The 20534-nt window shown below is 37.8% G+C and overlaps 2 protein-coding genes across 7 annotated transcripts in view; both read left to right on the top strand.

The window, feature by feature from the left end:
- PPP1CB (protein phosphatase 1 catalytic subunit beta) overlaps positions 1-11947 on the top strand; it is a 43311-nt gene extending 31364 nt beyond the window's left edge. For both annotated transcript variants that reach the window (XM_029938024.1, XM_029938025.1), the window contains 3 exons: positions 3902-4053; positions 7295-7429; positions 10030-11947. In XM_029938024.1, coding sequence (XP_029793884.1) covers positions 3902-4053; positions 7295-7429; positions 10030-10134 — 392 coding nt within the window. In that variant the 3' untranslated portion in view covers positions 10135-11947. The remainder of the gene's footprint in view (positions 1-3901; positions 4054-7294; positions 7430-10029) is intronic.
- Positions 11948-20202: 8255 nt separating this feature from the next.
- SPDYA (speedy/RINGO cell cycle regulator family member A) overlaps positions 20203-20534 on the top strand; it is a 37692-nt gene continuing 37360 nt past the window's right edge. For 3 of the 5 annotated variants that reach the window (XM_029938026.1, XM_029938030.1, XM_029938029.1), the window contains exon 1: positions 20203-20293. The gene's annotated coding sequence lies outside the window, so the exon portion shown is untranslated. The remainder of the gene's footprint in view (positions 20294-20534) is intronic. The other 2 variants (XM_029938028.1, XM_029938027.1) reach the window with 2 other exon arrangements.

The following is a 20534-nucleotide window of genomic DNA, read 5'->3' as shown; positions in this document are numbered from 1 at the left end:
TTCCCAAGTCCAGTTGTTAAAGAGTTTTTATAGAGCTCAATTTCTAGCTCATCTCTCCAGGGCAGCTGAAAGCTCCAATCATCTAATCATGTGTCTGGTCTTGCTGTTGACTGGCCCCATTGTGACGTGCTTTAGGCGACTTGGATCATTTCGTTAGCATACACTCAGGTGTGGTGGAAAGGGGCTCCCTGTGAATAACAAAAGATACCTCTGTCAGTTGACCTGGGTGGCTCTGCTCCTTAAGCATCTGACTTTGGCTCAGGTCATGATCTCCTGGTTTGTGAGTTCAAGCCCTCTGTCAGGCTCTGTACTGACGGACAGCTCAGAGCCTGCTTCACATTGTCTCCCTCCGTCTCTCTCTGCCTCTTCTCCACGCATGCCTGCGGTCTCTCTCAAAAATAAGTAAACATTAAAAAATAAAAGGATACCCCCTTTCACTCAGGAAATTCCAAAGATTTTAGGAACTATATTCCAGGAATGGGAACAAAAGCCCAAATATATCTTTATTATATGTATTATATAAAGATGTTTTAGCTTTTTAGCTTTCTGATGAGAGGATTGTTTAGTGGTAATTCTTTTTTCTTCTCAAGTTTTTATTTAAATTCTAGTTAATATGCAGTGCAGTATTGGTTGCAGAAGTAGAATTCAGTGATTCATCACTTAACATATAATAACTAGTGCTCATGACAGCAAGTGCCCTACTGAATACCCATCACCCATCTAGCCCATCCCCCATCCAGTTGCCTCTTGAATTCCGTATATGAGTGAAATCATACGGTATTTGTCTTTCTCTAACTGACTTCACTTAGCATAATATACTCTAACTCAGTCCCTGTGTTTGCAAATGGCAAGATTCTGTTCTTTTTGATGGTTGAGTAATATTCGTGTGTGTGTGTGTTTATACCACATCTTTATTCATTCATCAATTGATGGACATTTGGGCTCTTTCCATAGTTTGGCTATTGTTAATAGTGCTGCTATAAACACTGGGATGCATGCACTCTTTTGAATCTGTGTTTTTGTATCCTCTGGGTAAATACCTAGTAGTGCAGCTGCTGGCTCTTAGGGTAGTTCTATTTCTGACTTTCTGAGGAACCTTCATACTGTTTTCCAGAATAGCTCTGCCATTATGCATTCCCAACAGCAGTGCAAAAGGATTCCTTTTTCTCCACATCCTCGCCAACACCTATTGTTTCCTGTGTTATTAAATTTAGACATTCTGATAGGTGTGAGGTGATACCTCATTGTGATTAACTTGTATTTCCCTGATGATACGTGATGTTGAACAGTTAGCAGTCTGTATGTCTTTGGGAAAATGTCGGTTCATGTCTTCTGCCTGTTTCTTACCTGGATTATTTGTTTCTTTGATGTTTGATAAGTTCTTTATGGATTTTGGATACTAGCCCTTTATCCAATATGTCATTTTCATATATCTTCTCTCATTCTGAAAGTTGCCTTTTAGTTTTGGTGATTGTTTACTTTGCTGTGCCTTTTATCTTGATGAAGTCCCAAAGGTTCATTTTTGCTTTTGTTTCCTTTGCCTCTGGTGACGTGTCTAGTAAGAAGTTGATGCAGCTGAGGTCAAAGAGGTTGCTGCCTTTGTTCTCTAGGATTTTGGTGGTTTCCTGTCTCACATTTAGACCTTTCATCCATTTTGAATTTATTTTTGTGTATGGTGAAAGAAAGTGGTCCAGTTTTATTCTCCTGCATATTGCTGTCCAGTTTTCTGAGCACTATTTGTTGAAGAGACTTTTTCCATATTGGTAATTTTGTAAAGGGGAATTGATTATTATTCATCAAGCAGGATTGGACTAGATGGTTACTAAGTACATTTCCTACTCTTAAGATCCAAAGAGTCTATTAAAAGGTAGTCATTAAAAATTAAAAATCGTTTTAATTAAAAATGAACTTAGGCACTTGGGTGGCTCAGTCAGTTAAGCGCCCAACTTTGGCTCAGGTCATGCTCTCATGGCTCATGGGTTCAAGCCCTACATTGGGCTCTCTGCTGTTAGCACAGAACCCACTTCAGATATTCTGTCCCCTCTCTCTGCCTGTCCCCCACTCATTCTCTCTCTCTCTTTCTCTCAAAAATACATAATAATTAAAAAAATTAAAACATTAAAAAATAGTCATGAACCAGTGCCTGAGCAAAACATGGTTAAACCTTTAAAATGTTAAGAACATGCATTTGGTTGTTTTATTTCAATTGTGATTGGATTTTTATGCTCAGTGTACTGAAAGCCTGATAATATCACTCAAAATACTCCTCCTGATTAAACATCAACCATTATAAACAGGTGTATAGATCCTTATGACAGTAAGCCACTGATTTATTGCATATCATAGTAAGTTGCTTCATAACTTACTTGTACAAGTAACAGTTTGTGTTAAGTACAAAAGGAGGGAAGCCTGCATTTACCAGATTTTGAATATAGAACAGTTATAGAGTATATTTGACTAGACCTGGTGCAGCTTTGGAGTTGTGGTAGGGGTCCTAAGCCAATGGCCAGGAAAGAATTCTTGAGTTGACTTTGGTGCAAAAAGGTGAGTTGAGAATATCCCAATGGGATTTGTATGCTGGTGGACTTCTTAAAGCGTCTCAGTAGTAGCTTAGGAAATAATGATAAAAATTAGGAGTATATTACCACCAATTAGTTCTACAAGGTATTTTAGATCCTCTTTTAAGACAAGCTATATATAAGGAATCAAAAAGTTTTCCTCTCCTCATAGATCCTATATTAAGTTTATAGATTATCAAAAATCCTTGAAACTGACTCATTCTTAAAAATCATCCCTTAGCACTAATTTCTCCTTCCCTTAGCACCACAGTTTTACAAAAGTACTTAATATCACCATCTCAACATACACCCCCTCTTAATCTCACTACAGTTTGACTTATTACCATTCTTTTTCATCCATCAAGAAACTGCTTTCATTAATGTCTAATGATATAATTGTAAGTGGCACATATTTTGGGGTTTTATCCTGCTCTACTTGTTCATTGTACTTGAATCTTAACCATTTCCTACTTCTAGATAACTCTAACCCCTTTCAGAAGGAGATCTCTACTGTTCTAATCTCTTCCTTTTGTTTTGACTGTTCCTTCTCAGTACTTTTGCTCATTCCACTTTCTCCTTTGTCTGCATATTAAATGTTTGCTTCCTCAGAGTTCATTTACTGGTCTTCTCACTTGACATTCTCAAGGTAGTCTGAGTTCCTGCTAAGATTTATACTACTATGAGCATGATAAAGATACTCAAATATTTTTGACTCTGACTTCTTTTCTATGCCTGACACTAAAGCCAAGGATATTATTCTTATTTTGTTCATCCATATTCCATTTACATCCACCAGGCCTTTATAGAAAATGTTTTCTTCCCTCAAATTGATTATTAGATCAAATACAATTCCAGTGAAATCTCAGTTGGATTCATGGAATTAACTAACTGGTTCAGAAGCATGTATGTAGAAGAGCAAAGGTTTGAAAGTAACCAGGATAATCCTGGAGAAAAACATTAAGTGGGGATACTACCACTACCAAATATAAAGATTTATTTAAAAGCTTTAGTGTGTTACTGGCTTAGGGATAAATCAAATGGATTAATTTAATAGATTGGCCCCCAGAAATAGTGTAAGTAGCTTTCCATATATTGTGTGCTTAGAGTGTGCCATACACATACTTCCTGTGTGTGGGAAGAGCTGGGAAGTGCTCCTTTTAGCCAGTCAGAATCGTGTGGCTGGGCTAGCAGAGAGTGGCTGAATTCAACAGGCTGGGATACTAGGGAGCAAGTGATTGTTAACTGTGTATTAAAGGGTAAGAGGGCATGAGAAGAAATGTGATACAGATATACTTTATAAACTTAATTTTGTTCTTTCATTGCTGTTTTTTTTTTCTTTAAAGGTTTGCTCTGTGATTTGCTGTGGTCTGACCCAGATAAGGATGTGCAAGGCTGGGGAGAAAATGATCGTGGTGTTTCCTTCACTTTTGGAGCTGATGTAGTCAGTAAATTTCTGAATCGTCATGATTTAGATTTGATTTGTCGAGCTCATCAGGTATGAAATCTAAAACTTTTGAACATTTTAATATTTATTTACACAAATCTACTTACACAATAAATCTAATCAAGGAAAGTAGTAGAAGAGATGAAGCCTATATACCTTGATCTCACAGTTAACAGTCTAATGATTGTTAGCCCTGTCTGACCCTCTGGAGGAAGTGTTTCAAACTGATTTATACTTTGTGGTATACTACAATGCTGACATACTTTTGGCACTTGTCTGAAGCTTCCTAGAAATGCTTGATCCTGTTTTAATATAATGTTTATGTATTTTAGATAACAATCAAATGCCCATAGTAGTAAAGGACACTTTCAAGACAGTTGGGAAAATTCAATTATAGACATTAGATATTAGATATCAAGGAGTCAGTGTTCACTGTTTAAGTCTTATGATAATAACATTATTATGTAAAAAGGATGTCCATTTTTTAGAAATATATACCCAAGTATATAGAGGTAAGATGACATGTCTTGGATTTGCTTTAAAATATAGCAGTATTGGGGCACCTGGCTGGCTCAGTCAAAAGAGCGTGCACCTCTTGATCTTGGTTGTGAGTTCAAACCCCACGTTGGATGTAGAGATTACTTAAAGTAAATACATCAGAGAAAAAAGGGAGACGAATGAAACAGATGTAGCAGAATCCTGGTAATTATTGAATCAGGGTGGTGAGAATGAGAGTTTATTGAACTCTGCCTCCTTTTGTATATCTTTTGAGTTTTCATTATAAAAATTATTTTTAAGACATAGTTTATTTAAATTTACTTTTTTTCTTAATGTCCACCACCACTACTATATTCTATACTCTTGTGACTTGTTGACATTTAAATATTCATTGCCTTCTTGTGTGTTTCTTTAAATGTTTAAGAGTTAGCATGCGTGCGTGTGGGGGAGGGGCAGAGAGAGAGAGAGAGAGAATCCTCAGACTCACAAACCATGAGATCATGACCTGAGCCAAAATCTAGAGTCAGATCCTTAACTGAGTAATCCACTCAGGAGCTCTAAATATTCATTGCCTTGTAAACTTAAATAGCACAGCTTCCTTTTAGTGTTTGAATAAATGAATTAACTAACAAAAGCTTATTTTAATGATTTGATATGTCAGGTCCTCATGCTCTTTAAAACATAACTGGTAAATACATTCAGTGAAAGCCACTTTTAAAAAATTATTTTTAATGTTAATTTTGAGAGAGAGAGAGACTGAGACTGAGCGGGGGAGGGGCAGAGAAGGAGACACAGAATCTGAAACAGGCTCCAAGCTCTGAGCTGTCAGTACAGAACCCAGTGCAGAGTTCAAACTCTTGAACTGGGAGATCCTGCCCTGAGCTAAAGTCGGACGCTTAATCGGCTGAGCCACGCAGGCGCCCCTCAGTGAAAGGCATTTTTATCAATCTTTTCTGTTTACTTTTGAAAGTACTAAAAGTATATGAAATTTCTAAGTATAATACTTTTTAAAATTCCTTGTTTTTTCTTGGTCTGCTAAAGGCAAGTTTATTCATTAGATGCTGTGCCACGGTACTTCCCTTTTTGGGAGGGCTTTACTCCCTATGATACTTGACTGTTTCGCTATGTGATCCTGTGGATGAACAAAGATGAATGGTTTCCCATTTTCTGCATATGTTGTATATCACAAGTCTTTTTCCTAGCAGTAGTTCCCAATTCAGTTGAAATGAAGTCAGGTCTCCAAATCCTTTGCTTTTGGCAAAGTTTTTGGTAAATATTATGTTTATGATTTAGCTAATTAATAGAAGTCTTCTACTAGATAACAGTGCAGAGTTACTAAGTTTCCTAATAAGATACCTGCTAGTAATCAATTTTTTTAGCTCCCAATTTTCCATTCATTGATCTTTTTTTTTTTCATTTATTTTTTTCTTAGTGTTTTATTTTTATTTTTGAGAGAGACAGACAGTGTGCGCAGGGGAGAGTCAGAGAGAGAGGGAGACACAGAATTCGAAGACAGGCCCCAGGCTCTGAGCTAACTGTCAGCACAGAGCCCAACTCGGGGCTCAAACCCATGAACTGTGAGATCATGATCTGGACTAAAGTTGGACGCTTAACCAATTGAGCCACCCAGGTGCCTCTGATCTTTTCAAAATAGATGATGGGGGCATCTGGATGGCTTAGTTAAGTGTCTGACTTCAGCTCGGGTCATGATCTTGCAGTTCATGAGTTTGAGCTTCGTATTGGGCTCTGTGCCCCCTATCTGGCTCTGTGCTTTGTGGTACAGAGCCTGTATAGGATTCTCTCTGTCTCTCTTTCTCTTACTCTCACTCTCAAAGTAAATGGATAAAACTTTTTAAAAAGATTTTTTTTTAAAAATAAGTCAGATTCTTGAGCTACCTTGCTTTGGACAGTCTTTTTCCAGACACTTATTTCCAAAATCCTATTCTGCTTATTTTCAACCATGTTACCTCAGAGACGTCTGATGGGAAACACCACAAGCTACACATATGTCCTTTTACGATAAACCTGCTTATTTAGTAAAAATGTGAATGCAGTGCAAAAGCAAACTAGAAACAAAAAGGATATGCTGAGTTCCAAAGACTGAGGCCGAGCTGGAGTAGATAAGGTGCCCGAGATCTTAACAGAAAAGGTTAATATCTCAATTCTACCGTGAGGTAATTACAGTAGGAGCATGTACCTGATACTAAGGTAGGAATTCTTTAAAAATGTAAGTTTTTTGGAGGTACTTCTTATTAGCAAGTATTAATAGGATAATTTTGTTTAATCAAAGGATGCCTAAAAGTCTCTAAAAATTATTCTTGCCTACTGTAAGTAAATATAAAATATTTATGTTATTGCCTCTGCCTCTCAGATTTGTAGAGTTGAGAAATATAAATTATTTAAAATTGACAAGAGTCTAGAAATCATGTTAAATCATTAAAGAATTAAGGATTCTGTAGTTGTGATATAATGTCTTGAACCAGGAAGTACTAGGTGCCCAAGGTTCCTGTAGAGACTGTACCAATCAGCTTATGGAGAGCCTTAGAATTGGTATGGTTTTTAAACATTTTACTTGATCATGAATGTACTATTATTTCCTTTAGGCTAAAGCCTTGCCATTATAGAAAAGGCATATTAAAAATTTTTAATATTCCAAGACAAGTATAGAAATAAAAATCAAGCTTCCAAAACAAAAAAGTGTTTATTTTTAGGTCTTTGTCACATTAATCTCACTAATATAGACAGTTGAGAATTAGCTATAAATTGTTTTTTCTTTTGACCTTTCCTTTGACAGGTGGTGGAAGATGGATATGAATTTTTTGCTAAACGACAATTGGTAACCCTATTTTCAGCTCCAAATTACTGTGGCGAGTTTGATAATGCTGGTGGAATGATGAGTGTGGATGAAACTTTGATGTGTTCGTTTCAGGTATAATATAAATACATATAAATCAATTCTATACAGACTTGTTAGAGATTTCTTTTTCATTCACAAATGCTCCAGACTTTTTGGTATATATCAAATATTAGAGTTTTGGAGAACCTAAGTTATTATGTCTGTCATTTTTGATACAAATGTTTAAGTTGTTAAATTCCTGTATGGCTTCTTGAATAGGGGTTTAACCTACTAAGAGAACATGAATTTAATTAATAACAGATTTTGTTTCCTTTTGCAAGAAATAGACCAACTCTGCCTCTATAGCGTACTACTTAAAATCATCCTTGTTCACAGACTAAAACCACTTCAATGCTTTGTTTTTGCATAGGGCATTTTATGATCCTCTTATGCATATACTGGATTTCTCTTTCTTTAAATGTGAAGGGGCTTTTCCATCTCTTTCCCTTTATTACCATTTTTTATCAACTAGTACAACTGAATGGTAAACATGTAACTCCTCATTTATAATTTAAGGATAGGAACTAGACCTTATCTTTCAGCATTTGCCATAGTGGAATTGGATTTCTTTTTCAGTGAGACACTATGATGCTCTATGTTCTAGAAACTGCTTCAGAAATCATTTCTATACACTTACTGTGTAAATACTGAAATTTCCTATCTATAATGTAGGGTAAAGCTCTATTTACATCCACCAGAATAAATGTAATTAAAAAAAAAAACAGTAACAAGTATTAGTGAGGATGGGGAGAAGTTGGACACTTCAGTAGTGATAGTGGGAATGAAAAATGGTGCAGCCTCTTTTGGAAACAGTGTGGCATCTCCCCAAAAAGTGAAACAGTTTCTTTGTGGCCCAGAAATTCCACTCATAGGTGTCCTGAAAAGAACTAAAGGCAGGTACTCAAATACAGGTATATGCATATTTATAGGAGCATTCTTTGTAATTGTCAAAAAATGGAAAACAACCCAGATGTCCATCAAGGAAAGAATGAAAACACACTGTGGAATATCCATAAAACGGCATATTGTTTGACAATTAAAAGTAATGAAGTACTGATACATGCTACAGCATGAATGAACCTCAGAAACGTGATTTCAGTGGAAAGACCAGTCATAGAAGACCACATATTGTATGATTTCATTTATGTGAAATAGCCAGAAAAGACAAACCTATAGAGAAGGATTAGTTTTCCTCGGAGTTGAAGGGAGTTAGAGTAGTAGAGAATGGAAATGGGGAACAGGTGCTGATGGGAGCAAGATTTCTTTTTGGAGCAACAAAAACTCTAAAATTAGATTACAGCAGTGGTGTGCAACTTGTAAATATTTTTAAAATCATTGACATACATTTAAAGCAGTTGGACTTCATGATATCTAAAATATATAAATAATGCTTTTTTTAAAGATCTACACATAAAAATTAAGATTAAAGGGTTTGTGACTAATTATCCTCTAAATAGTGGCAGAATTACTATTATTGTTGTTATTATGTTGTTTCAGGTTTTTATTTAAATTCTAGTTTGTTATCATACAATGTATTAGTGGTTTCAGAAGTAGAATTTAGTGATCCATCACTTACATATAACACCCAGTGCTTGTAAAAGTGTCCTCCTTAATACCCATCACCCATTTAACTCATCCCCCTGTTCCCCTCCTCCCCAGCAACCATGCTTGTTCTCTGTAGTTGAGTCTGTTTTATGGTTTGCCTCTCTTTGGTTTTTTCCCCCTGTGTTTGTTTGTTTCTTAAATTCCACAGGAGTGAAATCACACAGTATTTGTCTTTCTGGGACTTATTTTGCTTAGCATAATACACTATAGCTTCATCCACATCATTGCAAATGGCAAGATTTCATTCTTTGGATTGGCTGAGTCATATTCATTGTATGTTCATACCACATGTTCTTTATACATTCATCAGTCAGTGGACGTTTGGGCTCTTTCCATAAATTGGCTACTGTTGATAATGCTGCTGTAAACATTGGGGTGCATATGTACTCCATTTGTTCCTTTGGGTAAATACCTAGTATTGCAATTGCTGGATCATAGGGTAGTTCTATTTTTAACTTCTGAGGAAACTTCCTACTGTTTTCCAGAGTGACTGCACCAGTTTGCATTCCCACTCACAGTGTAAGAGGGATCCCCTTTCTCCACACCCTCACCAACACCTGTTGTTTCTTGTGGTGTTAAATTTAGCCATTCTGACAGGTGTGAGGTGGTATCTCATCATAGTTTTGATTTGTATTTCCCCGATGAGTGAAATTGAGTATATTTTCATGTGTCTGTTAGCCAGCCTTGGTCTTTTGACTCATAAACTACATGTTCTTTCCTCACCACAGAGATACATTAATTTTAAAAACTTTTTGTACTTAAATCTAAGAATTAGGTGGTTGATAGGACATGTGTATTTGAGGTTTTGAATAATCAATGGCTTGACAGATGATAGGAATATTCAAATATTTAGTCATCTGTACATTTTAAACATGAGAACTGTCCATGGAACTTTCCTGTTTCCTATACTTTTATTGAATCTTTAAAATTTATGTCATTTTTTGAAAAGCCTACTATTATAACAATACTTTTCGTAAACTTTACTGCACTTGAAAGAATAACTCTGTTAATAAATTATTTATTTTAAGATATTGAAACCATCTGAAAAGAAAGCTAAGTACCAGTATGGTGGACTGAATTCAGGACGTCCTGTCACTCCACCTCGAACAGCTAATCCACCGAAGAAAAGGTGAAGAAAGGAACTCTATAAAGAAACCATCAGATTTGTTAAGGACATACTTCATAATATATAAGTGTGCACTGTAAAACCATCCAGCCATTTGACACCCTTTATGATGTCACACCTTTAACTTAAGGAGACGGGTAAAGGATCTTAAATTTTTTTCTAATAGAAAGATGTGCTACACTGTATTGTAATAAGTATACTCTGTTATAATATTCAGCAAAGTTAAATTCAAATTCAAAATTACCCATTAAAGTTACATCTTCACGTATCACAGTTTTTGAAGTTGAAAAGCATCCCAGTTAAACTAGATGTGATAGTTACACCAGATGAGAGCATGATGGTCCATCTGTGTAGTGTGGTTTTAGTGTTGCTTGCTCGTTTACTTATTTTGGGCTTGTTTTGTTTGTTTTGTTTTGTTTTTGCTAGAATAATGGCAAATATTAAAAATTTTTTCCCTGAACATTTTTACAAATTAAGTGTGGGAAGAGCTTTAAAGACATTCACCAACTATTATTTTCCCTTGCTTATTTACCTATGTACCTGTTTAATCTTACTGAGAAAACTTATGCCTCATTACAGTAAAAAGGAATTTCAAAGATTGATATTTTTCAAAAAATAGGCCATCTATCCAATCCAGTGATTGAATCAAACAGTTTGACTGGGCGAACTTCACAGCTGATAGTGAATATTTTGCTTTATACAGAAATTGCCACTGATTTGGATTTGTGCACTCTAATTTTTAACTTATTGATGCTCTATTGTGCAGTAGCATTTCATTTAACTTTAAGATAAGGCTCATATAGTATTACCCAACTAGTTGGTAATGTGATTATGTGGTACCTTGGCTTTAGGTTTTAATTCGCACGAAACACCTTTTGGCATGCTTAACTTTCTGGTAACACCCTCACCTGCATTGGTTTTGTTTTTTTGGGTTTTTTGTTGTTGTTGTTGTTGTTGTTGTTGTTGTTGCTCTTTGTTTTTAGATCCACAGAACACCAGAATCCTTTTTTGACAAGCCTTGGAAAGCTGACACTATCTCTTTTCCTTCCTCTGTACGAAGGATGTATTTAAATGAATGCTGGTCAGTGGGACATTTTGTCAACGATGGTGATTGGGTGCTTAACTGTCTAATATTGCCATGTGAATGTTGTATACGATTGTAAGGCTGATGTCACTAAAGATTTTTATTCTGATTTTTCATGATCAAAGTTCATACGATATTGTATAGACATGCTTTGTAGTGAGCTATAGTAGCAATAATTTCTGTACATGATCAAGGGTTTATTGCAGCATTTTTTTTCCTGTTCTCTTTTTTTAAAGGGTTAGTATTAACAAGGAGTAGAAAAGTCAACATAAGGATTTTAGAAGGAGAACTTACAGGACACAGATTTGAGATTCTTTGGATGCGACCCTTTTGGATGTGATTCTAAAAGCTTTTATTGAGTATTGTCAAATTTGTAAGCTTCATAGGGATGGACATCATATTTATAATGCCCTTCTTCTGTATGTGCTACCATTGATGTGAAATTCTTGACCTTAATATTGTCTTCGGAAATGTTACATTGAGAATTCTGTTAACTTAACATTTTATGAATTGGCATATTGTATTACTGCAAGAGATTTGAATTTCAGCACAGTGCAAAGTTCTTTCAAATGCATATGTCTTTTTTTCTAATTCCATTTTGTTTTAAAGCACATTTTAAATGTAGTTTTCTCATTTAGTAAAAGTTGTCTAATTGATATGAAGCTTGACTGGTCATTTTATTCCTTTTTTTTCCCCCCTTTACAATGAGACATTAAACACATTCTATTCAAACAGATTTCAGCATCTTTTGCATATATTGAGTTGATTCTTTTCTGAAAATGTTCTTGTATTGCATGTATTATATTAGGTTAGGTCACATAGGCTTTTATGTAATGTGATTTAAATATCGTCCTAATTGAGTGTAAGGTGAACAGTTTCTAATAGAATTTTAAAGTAATCATAGTGAACCAAGTCTAGAAAAATAAACCTTTGGCAGAAGACGAGGCAATCTTATTAATATCAGTGTTAGTCAAACACATTAATTTGAATTTGACTTACTGCATTTCTAAAATAATAATTCATCCTGATTGGTATTGGATATGAAAAAATAGTAAATTAGGCAAAGTAATATTGGTCACTAAATTAAAGAATGGAAATTTATCATGTTTAAGAATTATTTGAGTGGTGGGGTGCCTGACTGGCTCAGTCAGATGAGCATATGACTCTCCATCTCAGGGTCGTGAGTTCAAGACCCACATGGAATGTAGAGATTACTCAAAAAAATAAACTTAAAAAGTTATTCAAGGGGTCTTCAAACCACGTTAAACATTTCTGTCATATAAAGTGTTACAAAGATTACTTGGTAACTGCCACTCCAAGTACATAAAACTTCATTTCTTTAGAGAAAAATTATCCTAATTCTAGTGTCGCTGATTTATATCATTCTTCCTCTCTGATTTTTAATGATTTCCATATTCAGATTTGTCTTTAATCTGAATGTCATGACATTTAACATCATGACATATAAAATCAAACATGCTAATGTGATGCATCACATGGATTGGGTTAAATTTTTTATTCTCAAATGGAAAGAATCAACTGCAGTGTGCTACCCCTTATGTTTGAAGTTTTAACAGATTCGTTGTTTTAATTTTGATGACAGACAAATTTTAATCATGATTATCAACACTGAGTTGTACAAAATATTGTGTCAAAATCCCAGCAAGAAGAATTTTAAAGCTTAAAAGCTGGTTGGTTAGTTGGCAGTGTTAAGGTATTCAGAGGATATAGAAGTTCAGTTCTATTCCTTTGTCTCCTTGGCAACCATAACTCTTGAACTAAATGAATAATTATTTTCTTTCCCATCTTTACACTGAAAATGCGTTTAGAGAAGGCAATGGTCAAGTTTACTCTGCTCCTGGTGCATTAACCTCATCTGCCTCATTTCCTTCTGAATCCATCCCTGAATCAGAGCTGTGCCTGAGAAGACACTAGCCTGACTAGACCAGTAGCATCCACTTAGAAATACTGTATCTCTTTGCTAGTAGTATTCAGTGTTTCATAAGTTCCTTAAATGGCTAAAAAGCAGTTAAAAGTATTTTAAAGTGACAGCATACCTCACAAAATGAGCAGTAGTTAAATAAGACAAACTGATTCCATGTAAGTATACAGTAGAGTTTTATCTTTATTCTCTTTAAAATTTTCTTCAACCAAAGTATTTAGATACAGTGTAACAATTTTGACCTGTTAAGATTGGATTTTGCCTGTATTTTTTTTTAATATTTTATTTATTTTTGATACAGAGCATGAGAGGGGGAGAAGCACAGAGAGAAGGAGACACAGAATCTGAAGCAGGCTCCAGGCTCTGAGCCAGCTGTCAGCACAGAGCCTGATGCGGGGCTTGAACCCAGGAACATGGGATCTGACCTGAGCCGAAGTCGGAGCTTCAACCGACTGAGCCACCCAGGCGCCCCTGCCTGTATTTTTGAATTCCAGAATTAAAATTTTTTTTTAATTTTTGAGGGAGAGAGAGAGTGAGAGTGTTGAGTGGGGGAGGGGCAGAGAGGGAGACACAGAATCCAAAGCAGGCTCCAGGTTCTGAGCTGTCCGCCAGAACCTGATGTGGGGCTTGAACCCACGAACCATGAGACGATGACCTCAACTGAAACCACCCAACCAACTGAGCCACCCAGTGCCCCAAATAAAAGTCAAAACTTACTTATTCAGCCACCACGTCCTATATTGGTTGACATAGAAACTTTAATTTCTCACTAATTTATCGTCCCATTCAGGTTGCAAGTTTTTTTAAACCTCGTTCTTACAAAAGTGACCATAAACCTTTGCTTTTCTTCTCTTAGGGACTTTGCCAGCTAATGCAATTATAAAATCTTATTTGTTACCCACGTTGTTTTGAGTGCCAATAGGATGGAAGATAACAAGTGGAAAGGGGGAGGAAGATAAGCTAACTGCCTTAGGCTTACAGATTCAGCATTTATTTGACAAGGCATGCAAAAAGATCAGAGCCTAAGGCGCATTTCTGGAGGCTGGCCTGGGATGGCCAAGTAAGAGGGTGTGCCCAGTTTGTAGCTGCCGAATTTGAGCAATGTAGTAGATTTGCAGGCCAAAATTCTTTCTCAGCAGTGACACCACAACTCAACATGTGAAACTCTCATAAATTGTTCATGTATAAACTGATTATTGACAAAGTCACAAAGACAAAATACAGTACAACAGGAAAGGAGTAGTCCTGAGGAACCCTGTATGTAACAGGTTTACCTTGAACTAACTTTGAAGTAAGTCTTCAGCCTTCTAACTTATTGGGGGGGAGAAAGTTGGGAAACAAAAGCAAAGTGTTGCAACTTTTTTATGTCCAGCTACCTCTCCTGTATCATTTTCAAGGTGGTGGTGGCACAGTTTCTGAAAATGCTGTCACTTCCCAACAGATTATTAACAGACACACCTGTCTACTGTTTTGGGTAACTGTGAGCTTTGTTGCTCTAGTGCTCTCAAGTGTGGTAAGGATTCCTAAGAAGGCAGGGGTGAGGGGTGGAATCACTTGAGAAATCATTTTATGATAGATCTTGTAAAACTACTGAATTTACTAAATTGAAAGTAACCACTTTATTACCTTAGAAAAACGTGGGAAACCCAGGACCCAACTCTAAACATGCAACTTTTATGTAGTATACAAGTAAGATAAGTTTTAAAAGCAAGTCCCTACCTTCCAAGATACTTGCTTCAGGTTTTGTAGCCCATGTCTAGGTTGAGCCTGCTAACTCCACTGAAGACAATGTGATAAAATCAAACATCTAGGTTTAAAGCTTCCTGTTCCCGTACGGTAACACCTGTTTTGAGTGTGGTACCTTAATCTTTCATCAGCTGAGTTCTCTAAACTCTAGGAATGCTCACTGACAGATTAACACCAATTGTGGTCTATTCTATTTTTTTTAAAGAAAATCAATTCTGCATTGTACAGATCCATTAGTATGGTGGGCATCCCTTCAAGACTTGTATTTGACCCTTAGAAGTCTTTGGGTCTCAATCAGTTCAATTGTATGTGACTAGAATGTAAGCTCATATAGGCTATGGCTGTATCTCCAACTTCTAGAGTAGAGCTTGGCACATAGTAGGCACGCAAACGATTTTTTTATGAATGCAAGTGAGTTTCAAAGCTTACTGTTTAGACACCTTGACCTAGAGAAATTTGAGGGGACAAGTTCAGCTTTCATTTATCCTCTAACTGCGTTTTGTCTTTCACAAGAATGCTGGAGTAATTTCAGGAAAAAATTGATCTGGGTCTGTGGGACCAAAATAAATAGTTTATGGTCAAAACTGTGATCTTCATTTGGTAAAATACTGGTAAATGCTAGAAGTTGTATCTAGTTACTTGAAAAACATTTCACTCTTGTTCGAAATCAAACTTTCCAAACCATCTTTATGGTTCTTTTCTTGCCTCTCTCCCCTTTCTGTCCTCTAGGTTCTGTGTTTAATTGACCTCCAAGTCACCTTTGTTGTGTGCTAGCTACTTCAAACATTTTTAGAAAAGTGGTATAGTGTAACATTTTGTCTTTCAAAAGTCACCTACTATTTGTGAATACTTAAAACTAGTAATCAAAACTTGAAAGTGGAGAGGCTGTTGCCTCAATTTAACCAATAAGGATTATGTCATAGGCAAAAGCAATTATGGGGAAAGATCAAGAAAGTTATTTTCAGGGGCGCCTGAGTGGCTCAGTCGGTTAAGCGTCCCCATTCAGCTCAGGTCATGATCTGGTGGTGAGTTGGGTGAGTTTAAGCCCGGTGTTGGGCTCTGTGCTGACAGCTCAGAGCCTGGAGCCTGCTTTGGATTCTGTGTCTCCCTCTCCCTTCCCCCACTCATGCTGTTTCTCAAAAATAACCATTAAAAATTTTTTTTAAGTTATTTTCAGTAAGGAACAAAAAAGTGAAGTACAGTGAAGAAAACTGATGCAGTCCTTTTATCTTGTTAGATTATTGTTCTATCCTGAAACGTCTAAGGAGTTTTTATTGCTTCTGTATAAAAGAGCAGTGAGCCATGCTGAATTCTGGGTCCTAGTGCAAAATTCCAGAAAGAGAATTTGGCTCAACTTGGATCAAGGGCCCTTATGATTCCCAGCAAGTGAAGAAGAGAGATGATAGTGTATGAATCTAGCTTCTATGCCTTCTCCCAGGTGGTTTGGGAGGTTGAGTAGAAAATTTCCCAGGAAAGGGATGCTAAAAAGAAAATCTTTATTCTATAGACATACTTAAAAAAAAAAAAAAAGTCTGAAAATACAAAGTTAGCAAGCTGTAGACTAATGGTATTCTTACTTAAAGTTGGGACAACCAGCGGCACCTGGCTGGCTCAGTCAGAGGAACATGCAACTTTGACCACAGGGTCATGAGTTTGAGCTCCACGTTGGGTATATATAATTAATTTGGTACAACTACCCGGGAAATGAATTTAGCATTCATAATTTTATAAAGTGCATATCCTAAACTGCATTGTTTTCACTTTGAAAGCATTTTAAGAAAAGTGCATGTGTGCATCATGGGGCATGTACAAGCAGAAGTAGTACTTGAATATTTGAAACATAGGCACCAACCTGTGCCAGCTCTAACTAATTAGGATGGTCATACAGAGGCACAGCAGCTGATAACCAAGTTTGTGTACAAGAATGCTCATAGCTTTCATAGAACAGAATTCCATACAACAATGAAAATGCTTTACAATGTCATGCAGTTGCATGTTAAAATCTTAAACTATAAAGGATACAAAGTATTAAATTTACAAACAAAATCTTTATTTAAGGATACTAAATAGTGAATCTTAAGGGAATAGGAAAAACAAAAGTCACCTCTTCAGGAAAGTAAGGGAGGGAGGAAGAGCATATAGGATCTCAACAGTATTGTTTATGTTCTATTTCTTGGATGTTAGCTAGGTTCATGCTTTTTTGGTTAGTAGTGGCCTATTATGCTCTGCCTGCATATATGTTACTATATATATTCTTTTGTACATATTAAATACTCCATTCTTTAAACCATGTATGCAACCCATTTATGTAAAATTGTATCTATATGTACACATAAAAATAACTTTATTTAAAAAAAACAGCTGCTTAATAAGATTGCAAAACTCAGAACTTAAGAAAGTGCTGCAGGGGGCACCTGGGCGGATCAGTCGGTTAAGCAACTGACTTGGGCTCAGGTCATGAACTCAGGATTTGTGAGCGAACCCCATGTTGGGCTCTGTGCTGACAGCTCAGAGCCTGGAGCCTGCTTAGGATTCTGTGTCTCCCTCTCTCTGTCTCTTGGTCCCTCCCCTGCTTGTGTGCTCTCTCTTTCTCTCAAAAATAAACTTCCTTTAAGTCTTTAAAAAAGAAAGTGTTGCAGGAATTCAAGAATGGAATAGGGTCCTGCACTTATTAATTAGATGATGGACTAATGCCTTAAGCTGAGTCTTAAAGGATGCATATCATGTAGAAAACTTAAATGGAAGTTTTAAAAAGAGAGTACATTGCATGCCAGCTCAAAGAAGAAAGTTTTTGTTTTTTTAAGAGGGTCTTTTATTTATTTTTAATTTTTTTAATCTTTATTTATTTTGGTAGTGTGAGCAGAGGAGGGCCAGAGAGAGACAGAATCCAAATCAGGCTCCAGGCTCTGAGAACTCACGAACCACAAGATCATGACTTGAGACAAAGTCTGACGCTTAACCGACTGAGCCAACCAGGTGCCCCTCAAAAAAGAAAGTTTAAGACATGCTCAGAAAAATGTATGTTACTATGTCTGGAGTCTGGATAATAGTGGGCGATATAGTTAGAAGGTAGCGTGAGGACAAACTGGAGGCAATGCAGACAGTACAGGGAATGATCAGGCCATGGGCAAATCATCAGTAATATTTTAGTGAGCAGGTAACAAAGCCATGCATTAGGATGGATGAAAAGAGGAAAAGGATTGTAGACAGTAATGCAAAGGCTGTTTAGTTAAATGCGTATTGAGTCATTATCAGCCAGATGCCAGATCAAATGGAGGCAAGAAGGTAACTAACAACACTTACTGTGTGCCAGTCCACTACTGAACAGTTTACCACAATATCAAATTTGTCCCTTAGGCTTACAAAGTAGATGGTATCATCCCCCCTTTACACTTAACTGAGGCATACAGAGTTAAATCATTTGCCCACATTCGTATGGCTAGTAAAGTGGAAGAGCTTGAATTCAAACCAGGCCTGTGACTCTAAAGTACATTTTCTGTGTCATGGGCCCAACATAGTCAAAAACCCAAGAATGAGAACACTTGAGAAGACCTTGCTGGTCTTAACCCTTAACTTGAAGCCAGAACCTAAGTGATAAGCTTCTTTCCCAATAGCATTGTTAACATCTATGTATATTTGCTGATGTTTGTGTACAGATTTTACTTAAGTAAAAAATTCCTGTGTGAAGATTTGGGGATCCTAAGGAGTACCCTCTCCTAACTGTACTTTGCCTTTGCATTATATATATGCATCTCAGGTGCCACAACTCCTTATTCCTTATATTTTAGTTATTTGTGTCTGTATCTATCTAGAAAGTCCTAGAAGGATGGGGCCGTTGTTGTACTTATTATTGTGCCACTCTCCTTGTCTCACGTGTAACAGATATAGTGGACATACATGGTCTTTGTAAACATTCTTTACACAAGGCCGGAATCTAGTAATCCCAGTAAACTGCTTTGGGGGAAAAAAGAAAAACCAGGGAAACCAGAGGAATGAGGCTTAAAGCAGTCATTTTCCTAGGAGAATAAATATTGCAGGTTTTCACAATATTGATGCTTCTTGGTCCATTCCCCCATTTAAAAGTCAAGGGGGAAGGTGAAGTCATTCGTAAGGAAAAATGAGTTCCCAGACTGTGCTGTCTTTCTAGTTGGAGGTGATTTTGCCCTCATCTTGCTATGGTGAGAGCCTAAGAAAGAAGGGAACTAACATACTAATTCTTCAGGGCTGCTGAGCAACTAATTGCTGGGAAGTTCCACAAATAGGCAAGGCCACATTCTTTTTAGGTGTAATAATTGTGGTTGCTGAAAAACCTGGAAGCAACTCAAATATCAGAGTGCCAGATCAAATTAAGGAGGAAAGAACGGTTAAGGGTCCATCCATCCTGGAGTATTCTGCATTCAATAAAAACTTAGAAAGATTGTAGCGACATGAAAAAAAAAAAGCCATGATATGTTAGGGAGGGGATAGGCAGCAGGTTATACATTAGGTGGAACGGAAGTGAAGAGGAAAGGATGTCAGGGAAAAACTTATAAAGCTATGAAGAATGCTTTATTTATTCAATTCAACAGACATTTACTAAGCACCCTCTTCATCGCAAGCACCTGTCCAAGGGCTAGGATGAGGCAAAAATGAAAAGGATCCTGTAGAATTTACAGCTTAAAACAGATTTAACGGAAAAGTGCAGTATTACCCCTTGTCGCAAAGAGCCACGGTATTTACATATTTCTTTTTTAGTTTAAGTGGTGCCTTCCTGTTCATATAGTTGTTTTGGTATAGCAGTGATTGCATGGGCATAATAATGACTGTTGCAAAGTTCACCTCTGATTCTTCGTCTTCCTATTATTGACATCTCTCTTTGTCGCGTACCTGCTAGTGTTTGTGTGCAAGACATCACGCTTGGTGCTGTGAAGTAGAAATGAGTTTGGGAAGACTGGCAGTTCCAGCCCCGCAGGGCTTCATCATCTAACTGGAGACCTGGTACAGGGCTCGGATGCAAGCCAGACTTGGAGGAGCGGCCAAGGGAAAGGGGCTAAATTCGGAGACCAGAAGAGACCTGGGAGGGTGGTGGCGTTCTGCCAGAGTCCGGCCCCAAGGGTAAGCAAGGCCTGGTAGAAGTTGGCTGGGCGGCACGGAAACCGCACGCAGCAGGTGCAGCGGACGCTGGAGCTGGAATCCCCCAGCTGGAGCCGGGAGTACAGCGCGCGCTACCGGGCTCCGCCCCGCGGCGGCGGCTCTGTACCCTGATTGGCTCGCGCCGGCCTCGCTCACGGTTGGCGGGAGGTCTCGGAGCGGGTAGCGCAGCTGCGGGAGCGAGTGGCGAGCAACCGCCTGAAGCGTGCGGAGGGAGTCTTTCCGGCGCCCAGGTCCCGGCTCCCCAGCCCCAGGTTGTGGCAGGTATCCGCTTGTGCCCGGGCTTCGGGCCTCGCCGGCCACTCTTCAGTTCCGGCTGCGCCCCGTCCTTCCATCCCCCTCGCACCCGGCCCCGCCGCCCACTGGGTGTGAGGCTGCGGCGGCGTCCCGGCCCCCTGCCCCCACACGCTTCGGCGCGTGAGGCTCCTCAGGCGCCCTGGCCGCGACAGCACCACACACCGCCCGCCCCGGCGCCTCGGTCGCTCTGTGGGGACCGCGGAGGGGC

This window comes from Suricata suricatta, chromosome 4 (genome assembly GCF_006229205.1).
Source record: "Suricata suricatta isolate VVHF042 chromosome 4, meerkat_22Aug2017_6uvM2_HiC, whole genome shotgun sequence".
In the NCBI taxonomy this organism is placed as follows: Eukaryota; Metazoa; Chordata; class Mammalia; order Carnivora; family Herpestidae; genus Suricata; species Suricata suricatta.
Note: the sequence above shows the minus strand (reverse complement) of the source record. Positions and strands in the feature narration are given on the sequence as shown.